This window comes from Mus musculus, chromosome 16, assembly GCF_000001635.26.
Source record: "Mus musculus strain C57BL/6J chromosome 16, GRCm38.p6 C57BL/6J".
In the NCBI taxonomy this organism is placed as follows: Eukaryota; Metazoa; Chordata; class Mammalia; order Rodentia; family Muridae; genus Mus; species Mus musculus.
Genome location: NC_000082.6, coordinates 8,849,154 through 8,859,200, shown reverse-complemented (window position 1 = coordinate 8,859,200; position 10,047 = coordinate 8,849,154). Strand labels below are relative to the sequence as shown.

The 10,047-nt window shown below is 39.3% G+C and overlaps 1 protein-coding gene across 1 annotated transcript in view; it reads right to left on the bottom strand.

Annotated features, from left to right (window-relative positions):
* Window positions 1-276: 276 nt before the first annotated feature.
* The window catches only part of 1810013L24Rik (RIKEN cDNA 1810013L24 gene), a 28,825-nt gene continuing 19,054 nt past the window's right edge, over window positions 277-10,047 (bottom strand). Inside the window, exon 4 of the mRNA NM_001081400.3 lies at window positions 277-3,407. Within this exon, the coding sequence (NP_001074869.1) occupies window positions 3,163-3,407 (245 nt within the window). The 3' untranslated portion in view covers window positions 277-3,162. The remainder of the gene's footprint in view (window positions 3,408-10,047) is intronic.

Sequence of the window (10,047 nt, the reverse complement as noted above, 5' to 3'; positions counted from 1 at the left end):
ATAAAATAAATAAAATTTTAAAAATCCACAAATAATCTAATACAAATATATCACTAATACATACCTCTATGTGGATAGTATTCATATTCAGAACTACAGCACTTTACTAACACTAACCAGGCTGCCCAGATCTCCAACTAGAGGATATTTCAAAACCTTGATACCTTGCACCTTTGGTCACGTTTAGCCCATCCCTTCTCTCTGAACTTTATGTGATTACATCAAAATTACTGGGACATGATGACCAGAACAAAAAATTACAGACAAGCCCCTGTTGTCTTTTTGGCATTTTCAATGATTTATTTGTATTATGGTTTAAGGTGTATGTCATTACTTCAATGAGGTAAACTACATTGATGATACTCGAAATTTGCTGTAAAAGATATTAAAAATTGTAATAAAAGTTCGTGAGCCTCTCAGCTACGTTCAGGACACTGCAGTGGAGAACTCAGCCTGGCCTACCCCCGTCAGGTTAATGACAGAACTAAGGAGATACACTGTGTTAAGAATCAGACTCTGGCTCATGACAAAGACTCTGTTCTCCCATACTCAAGTGCTTAGCTTCAAGAGCAGCCCATTCTGTTCTTGATCGGCTGAAAAGGCCAAGCAAGCACCATGCCAGTAAACCATAGCACTTAGGCAACTGAAACAGGAGGATCGAATGCTAGAAGTCAGCATGAACTACACAAAAAGACCTGTCCAAAAAAAAAAAAAGAAAGTAAAAAAGTCAAAGTCAGTGCCTAATACTACACTAGTATGTGGTCATCTTTGATGTTCTGCATCTTAACTAATAAAAACTTCCAAAAGATTCTGAACTTCATCAGACTAACTCACGCTAAGATTAAAAACCACCTCCCTTTGTACTGATGGGCCGGTCTCAGTTCTTCTACTCTGGCAGGCCAGGGAGGAAGGGACAGGAGCGGCAGTAGGGAAGGAAGCGCTACTCATGAGGTGAGGAGGTGCTACATATTGAATGCAATGGAAAAAAGTAACCAGTGCTAAAGTTTTTAAAAAGTTTAATGGAGCCAATAATTCGGCATATAAATTGTGTTCTGGCAGACATTAGACCTGCTTTCTCTTACCAAAGAAAATGGCACGTTTTATCAAAATTTGACAACTGCGAGTAAAGGGCACTGAGATTCAGCTTCAGAGCACCAACTGAAACCAAACAACCAAGAACATCCTTAGTCAACTTGGACAGAGGAGACAGAACACGGCATGAAGGGAGATGAAACGTGGTCCTCAGTCTCAAGTCCCTCAGGAATGGGAGTTCTGGCTTCTTGTCAGCAGCCATCACACCGTCAAACCCCAATTCCAGCATCTATACTCACAACCACAGAAAAGCAAAATTGAACTCCATGTCTTGGTATATCCCAGGGAAGCCTGGAAGTACTTGTGATGCCCAGGCTTGTCCATTTAAGGTAAAATGACAGATTGCTATAATTTTTCCTGCTTTTCAAATAAACAAAGTAAAGCTCCACTTTTGCACAAACTGAGAAATACCTTACTTTCATTCCTAGTCTGAATATGGACTTCACTGTTTTAAATAAGGGCTATATCTATAATGAATACAGAACTTCAATTCACACAACATTTCTAACATTCCATTCACATCCCACTCAGCCAGTAATGGTTAACTTAGTAAGGTTTCTTCACAGAAAGGTATTATTAATGGCTGACAAAATTGCAAACTTTTAACAAAGTGCTGTAATTACCAGAAAAACCCTTACACTGATTTGCAGTGGTTATTAAGGATAAAAATAGAAGAAACTGAAACTGGACTACAAGTCTGCAAGGAAACATTTTTCACTGTCCTACTTGATATATAATATAATAGGATAGAATGAATTACAGTACCTGGCAGGCTGACATCAGTCTTCTAAAAAAGACTACCATTCAGTTCAAAGTAGTAAAAATGCAGATGAAACATGCTCTAAAAGGTTGTAGCTACAAGAGGTCTTATATTTACCCAAAGAGGACTCTGAGAGCTTTTATTTGGGTCTACCTAACATCTAGAAAACCTCCATGCGATCTCATCATTTCCAGAAGGAAAGTCCAAACTGCATTTCTGAGAGAAATGGAGGGACAGGAAAAGCTGGGTTTTGCTATTTAAGTTACTTTCACATTAGTAGCAGATAAAACATATTTATCATCTTCCACCTACTATGACAACTACACACAGTAGGGCATCCATAAAAATGCAAAAACAAAAAAACAAAAAAAAAAAAAACCAACAACAACAACAAAAAAAACCTAAACAATAAATATCTACTCCCACCGTCCATTTCCTCTCACTACTACCAAACCAAAAAGGAAGCCCACTCTCAAAGATCATGACCTGTTTTTCAGGTCACTTTGAATGCAGTCTGTGTTTAACCATAAGTTAAGTACCTGGCATAGGAAGTAGTACTTGTCTTAAAACTGAGTTGAAGCCTACAGGGTTATTCTGGGGACAGTTTAATATTGCTATTTTCAGAGCACTAACACACACAAAGTGAATCCGATAGAGTTCTGTGTATTGATTCATATTACGTATTACTTGCATGACCACCATAGCACCTCTTTACATCTCACAATCACCAGAGTTTTGAAAACTGTTTTGAAAACTGAAAACTGGGCATAATCTGATAATCAGAAATTACACACTATCACTATGGAAACCAGATGTGTGGTTCAGTGTGGCTGCAAAAATGGAAGCCTGAAGATCTGGCTTGCAAGCCAGATCAAGGTTTTAGACAATTGTAGGAACCTGGCAATACTGTTTAAGTAAAAATACTCAATACAGCAGGAAATGGACCAAAAAATAAAAATAAGAAAGCATTCTATAACCAAATAAACATCTGTTATTTCCTTTCCCTTTGAGAATAAATACAGTTAAGGTCACTTTTCGCCTTGGAACGGATATATGTTTGCCTATGATGATCTTGCTAATGACTACAATAGTTCAAGTCCTCTGCTAGGATTATAGTTTGAGAAAGCCATAGTTACAGGAGGCATCTACTGTAAATACCTAGAACTTCCTTTTATGGCAACCACTAGAGAATTCACTTTTCTTAAACAGTGAACAAGGGAAGATGGCCTCATGTTTCCTTTGCAATAATAGTATATGTTGAGGATCGAGTGGCTTTCAAGCAGCATGGTGGGTGTGAAAATGTCTGCAGTTTAGAGCATTCTGTTGCGTTTATGGGTTGGTGAGTCTGTAATGACATCGCCACACTGGGCTGAGGTACGCTTTCTAGTTCCACCATTGTCCAAGTGGAGTGCCATTTCTTCTGTTATGAAAGTGTTCAAATCGACATCATGGAGTCCATTTCTCCTTCGACTAGCATTCGGTCCACTGCTTACATGTGTAGGAGAGCCTGGGGTACTCGAACGCACGCTTATACTAGCCATTGCACCACTAAGACCTAGGAAGAAGAAAAGAGGTTTTAGAGTTGCTCCATTATTTGACCCTTTTGAAAGCAACCCACTCTACTTTCCATGGTGCCACAGTGTCCAAGAGTGCCTGCCGGTTTTCTTTCTAAGGGGTCGGCAGTGAGTTAACATTTAATTTTTGTTGTTTTTTTGTTTTTCGAGACAGGGTTTCTCTGTATAGCCCTGGCTGTCCTGGAACTCACTCTGTAGACCAGGCTGGCCTCGAACTCTGCCTGCCTCTGCCTCCCAAGTGCTGGGACTAAAGGCGTGCACCACCACTGCCCAGCTATTCTTTAAGGACCAACCATATGGTTTTGACCTACAGTTTATCGGCAACATAACCAATAAACTGTATGACTCATAATGGTTATTACTCATAAAGATGGCAACTAGTGATTATGGAAGCCAAATGTACCAAGCACTGTACTAGAACACTAAGAGTCTCCTGTCTTTCCACTAGGCAAGTGCTATATACAATTTACAGACCAGGACAGGAGGAAGTGCTTGCTTGAAGCAGGGCATTTTGTTTGATCCACTGTCACCATTCTTACAATCTCTGATGTGTGTCTGATGATGTAAGGAAAGCAAAAAGGCATTTCTAGGTCTAAGTAGGCTTTGTCCCTTTAGATAAGGCAACTGCATAAGGTATCATCGCAAGCACTCCATTATTAAGCTGAAAAATCACTGTTATAAATTATACTGGACCACTGGTGGGTGTGCCCTTGACAAATAAAGGCTCGATCACCAACTGAGGTCTGGACTGTATCTGGCAGACACCCTAAAGATAGCTAGCACAAGAGCCTAAGTCAATACCATTTCCAATCCTTCAAAGAAAGAACAAGAAAGGGCTGGATAAAGAATCCTGCTTCGTGTCCCAGCACTGATTGCTGAACCCTCACTGCTTATTCAGTAGCAGTAAAGGAATGACACATACAGTCCACCCCAACTGTTCAAGACAAGCCTATGAAAGGCATGTGCCAAGCCAGGGCACAGAAACTGTAACATTAAAGTTAAATCCTAGCATGGTCAGTGCCATTTCCCACCTCATAAATTTCTACCTCACTTAGATTTTGCCGCTGCCTGACTAAAGAGAATGACTTGTTATCAGTGATACTTCCAAGAGTAAGAATTTCAACTGATCCTTTAAAGCAAAGTTCAGTTTGACCTGGAAGTGCCAAAATGAAAAACATTTTGAACTCAAAAATAATGGCTTGAATATTAAGCACGAAGGGACATACTCTGCACCTACCAAATCAAATCTACTAAATCCCAAAGCTGTTCTTACTGTACAAACACTTCTTGGGAACAATCTCCATCCACAGCCACTTCCTACTCTTCAGCAGTCACACAACCAGGCTCGCACCCTTTTTACAATGGTGATCTGGGGAAAACAAGTGTCCCTCTTTACCTCTCCACCTTTCAAAGGCCAGCGCCTGTTTGTTCTTGGTTGGGGGTGGGGTGCGCACCAATGTTGGTTTGCTTCCAGGATCAAGCATTGTTGGTCCTCAAAGTAACCTATAGCTCGTGACTACATTCTGCAAGCCAGGACTACAAGAGTTGAGCACCCTACCCAAGGGATCAGGTAGTAAGCAACAGTTGAGTCTCAAGCACAAGAGGGCAAGAGAGTCTACACAGTAAATTGTTACACTGCCTTCTCTTGGAGGCTGAAACAGGAAAACTGCCTTAGACATACACGCACAGGCTCGCTTAAGTAATATTAAGATTCAGGGCCAGCTTACTCACCCCTTAGACCTCATCTTGACAGCTGCTCACCCTGCCCTCAGTATCCTACCCTAGCACTTTAACTGTTTTATTACCAATATCAATGGTTAGTGGTACAAAGTCAGGATTGTTCTTTTTTCAAACTTTTCTCAGCCACAGGAGTCCCAACTCTCCTGAGGTTTTGGCCTCATGATGGTGTTTCCCTTCCACTTAAAACTTACTAGTCCTTCCTTTCTGTTCCCCAGCTTCCCAGCTGCTTTCTCAGAAGCCTGTGCAGCCTTTGACAGACAGGTGTGTCACCCCTTAGCTTATCTTTGAGTACCTATCTTGCACTCAAAGATCCACTCCTAATTCTAACTGCTTCCTCAGCAGCTCAGACTTCATAGCTCCAAAGAGAAACAACACTTCTTTGTTCTTAACATATAGGTTTAAACAAACAATGCAAGGAAGTCAAACTCCAGGATTATATAGCACAATCAACCATCTCTACCTGAAGGACTAATTTATTAATACACTGCCTGGTACATAATACATACAGAATTCTTAATGAAAATGCTTCAGAGTTCTGCCCCACATTTCAAAACTCACTGAAATCCAGGGCTTCATTTCAGGAAATAAATCCAAATTGCCACTGCCTAGTCACTTATCTCATCAATGCCATCAGTTTAAATTCAACTATCCCCAAGTTGTTGTGTTTTCCCCATATAGATACACCATGAGAAACTTGCTGTGAAAGCAGTGCATTTAACCCTGCAGCCCACAACATCCTGCTCTACAGCCTCTTTGTAAGTTGTCCATCTTCCTCCTAAAAACTTCCTCCTGAAAATTGAAAGCATCCAAGGGTCACTGTGTCCAATCTTTTCTCCATTGTATGTGTATTTGTGTTTAAACAGGGTCCTACTCTGTAGCTCAGAGTGGGCTCAAACTCAAAGCAATCCCACTGCCCGAGCCTCCCAAATTACACTCAAGCGACACACTGACCAGTTTTTGTATTTGCTCTAGGATGCAGAGGTTCTACAGGAGTTATACTGTAAAAATCTAAGCGCTAGGCAATAAGCTGGGCTGCTTTTATAATTCAGGATTCCATTTGCAAATAAAACTACAGTAAGATTTCACTGAACCCTACCCATGTCCTTCATGAATATTCATGGTGGTAATGATGAGAATAAAAGACTCCAAGGGCTCCATGAGGCAGTAGACTAGTCACTTCCATCAAATGTTGTCAACTAAATTCTTTATGAAAAACAAAATTCATTATGCAGCAACTTGGCCAATTGGAAATCCGCGCCGCACATGAGTACTGGGCTTTTACTGTATGGTACAGGTCACCTAGTCTCAGCTATGAGAATCTTTCTAAAGTTGGAGTCACTAATCTTCCCAGAAGAATTTTCACAAGTTTCAAAAACCAAAAATTAAGATAACCACAAAAAATTAACAAAAAAAAAGAAAAAAACCCACTTTGAACAGCCCAAATTTTATTTTGAAAAATCAGTAACAGCTACTGAAGCTGCTTTAGAAAACCTTGCTAAGCCACATGAACACAATGAGCCTAACACAAGCATGCGTCACAACTAAAAAACTAAGTTGTATGTCCTTAACCAAAAACATGTTTTCAAAAGGAGTGGTGGAAATACTATGACAAAAACAGAATAGGTAGCATTAGACAGGAAAAAAATCTCAATTGGAAACATAAGATAAACTCACATTTGAATGTCTCTGCATCCATTTGAAATAGTGTTTGTTATTTGTTTTTAAGCTCAGGATGATTTAATCACTCATTGAAACTCCGAAGAGTAAAAAACAAGTTTCCAGTCCAGGTTATAGGAATCCAAGTTACATAGAAATCATTAAAAATAGCACATCACTATTGTCAAAACTATGCTCATCATTTCATGCTTATTGTAGTATGAAAATGCTATTTGCATAATCAATTACATAAAATTCCAGTTGCCCATCCATCATTAAGTCACACACAGAGAGCGAGCAAATCCCCACCCAGGAAACCTCACAGCCAGAGAGCCCTGAGGCTGCCATTTATGCTCTCCTGGATTTCAGCACTCCAGGTCCCTCTGAAGAAAGCCAGCCCTAAGGTTCATCCAGTGCTATCTTGGAGAGGAGGATGGTGGTGTCTTAAATTCCTCAGACTTGGGGAAAAAAAAATTGGCATCACCCTGCCTGGAAGCACTAAGAGGTTGGCATTGTCCTGAAATGAAGTGTGAGTGCTCCCTGTGCAGTGTACTTAGTGACCTAAAAGCACTTGCAGTGTCCATGTCCTGTGGTGTTTTATAGTTTTATCATTAAAAAAAAAATCCCAGCAGGAAGGTTCTGGTCATTTAAAGTAGATACCACTCCCCACCCCAATCTGTACATTGTAATGCTGAATTTTTATTGAAGTAAAGCACACTAAATCAAGCCAATTACAAAGGTACATGTGTCACACCAAGAAAACATTTCAGTTATACTAACAGCCCCAAATGCTTTCCATTTATCAAAGACAGTCATTTTTCAAAGACAGTTTTTAATGCCACAGGAAAGAAAGGTTCATGATGTTAAGTGAGAAAAGCAAGATACAGTACCATATATGCAGTCTGAGTCAACTGTGAAATATTTATACATGGAAAAAAAAAGACTAGAAGAAAATGCATCATTTGGCTGCATTTGTTTCTATAGAATGAAATCACAAGACACTGAACCTTTTTGCTTTTAAAAAATTCTCCAGAATTAAACTCGGATAATTCAATTGTTTAATAGCTACCAACAGATTACCGAATAAGTACTAGGGTAAGTCACCTAGCTTTGAGACTTACATAGCCTTTTAATTTTTCCAGTACAATAGCCACCAAAACCTTATTACAAGTTCAAAAAAATCCTGTGTTACTAATACTGAAGATTAATCTATCTCCAATATCTTTGGTTATTTAATTTAACATCTATCCTTAATGTACAGAAAATACCAACTTTTCATTCAAAATCAATACTATTTTTAAGTGCCCTGCTGTAATTCTGTAGGTCTCTGGAACAGGTCTGAAGGAAAGCTAATGATGTAAAAGTTCCTTCAGAGAAAATGTAAAGGCAAAATCGTCAATCAAATATAAGTGATTAAGAGATTACTTTGGTGGTGAAATCTTACATCGAGTTCCAAGTATGTTTTTAGACTGATTATTGAATAGCTAGTAACAGTTCCAGTACTTTAAGAAGATGTACCTGGCTGCAATATTCAGCAAGCATTACAATATTCCACATACCAGGAGAAAAAAAAAAGGGGGGGGGGTGGGTAACTGTGAAAGATGAACAGATATCAACAAACCCTCAAAAGTTGGTTCTAGCCAGTCCTCTGCCATTACAAAAAATAATGCAAACAATTTTTTGTATGCTATCTCAACACTTCATGAACTTGTAAACTCTCAAGCTACTGTTCTCATGCTTTTGCTAAATCATCAGAAGGGAAGGCAGAATGAGACCAAGAAAGGAAGAGAACCAAGGCACTAGTAAGTGTGTAATTTATCATAGTTCCCCTGGATGTAGTTATCTCTTTAAAAATCATTTTGCCACATGTAAGCCAAAGAATGTTTCAATAGAATCACTGTGAAACCTGTACAGAGAAGAAAATCTGGTTTATGATGCCTAAAGTCACATCTTTCCTTCTGGGGTAAAGAAGGTAGCTGCTTAACGCTTTGTATGTGATGAATAAGGAATTCTAGTGAGAATTCTTGTGAAACTTTATACCACTAAATCCAAATTCCAATGACTCCATTTCATTTATTTATTTATTTCTACAGGCTCCACGCCCAGACTCTCTAGACCCAAGAAGCTGGCAAGGAACATTGCTAAGGATGTGGCTAGAATTGGAGCTCAGTGCTAAAAAGTGCTTGCCTAGCATAAACAAGGCCCAGAGTTCAATGGCAAGGAAATAAATAAACTCAAACTTACTCTCTACCACACACACACACACACACACACACACACACACACACAAAACTGTGTCTCAGACTGATTCCTTATGCTTACATGCTTCAAGATGGTATTAATTTTACCAGGCCAGACATTCTTTGAGATGAGTCATCTTTAGTCACATGTCCCTGTGTTGGCAAAATAGCACCTGGTATTTACTGTGAGTAAATACTATCTATAGAAAGTACTAAACTACAGAAAGGCAAAATGCACATTTGTGTATGTCTTTATACATATGTTTTAAAATGATGAAATCACAACCCATAACAAAACCACAAAGAAAACAAAGGGTTTTCAAAAAAAGGGGGGGGGGGGCTTCAACCTTCAGCACTAAGGAACCTTGTCCTAACTTACCGAGGAATCTCTTTTGAAGGTACCTTTCCAAAGACTGGGGTATCACTCAAGGGTAGAGTTCAAAGCTCCCAGGTTTGATCCTCAGCAGGCAAGCAAACACACAGACGAAAGAACAGACAGACATACACGCTCACACCTACAGTGCCAGCAACTGGGATGGTTGAGGCAGGAGCTTCTTTGAAGTCCAGAAATTAAAGACTTTCTTGCTCTACACAACAAATTCCAGGCCAGGCAAGTATATACAATGAGAAATGTCTCCAGAAAAGAAAGACGACAAACGCTATCTTTTTAGTTTGTCCCTGTTTAATCTTCAAGTGTGACAAAAAGCCTCCACTGTCTTGACTTTGCCCAAATCCTTCTCCCAAAGCTCACTGACTTTCAACACACACAAAAAATAAGATTGAGAACACGGTATCTTAAATTGAAATGCCAAGAGCAATAATTCTCATCAGTGACAATAAATCTAACTAAAATGGCAATACTTTTAAAACGATTTAAGCCCAATGGGTTTAAGTCTAGCATAAAAGTCAAGAATGTCATCAAGATAATTTCTGGAATAAAAGCATCTTTACGTTTTAAGAGTCAGTGTGGACCAGAGTTAGCAAC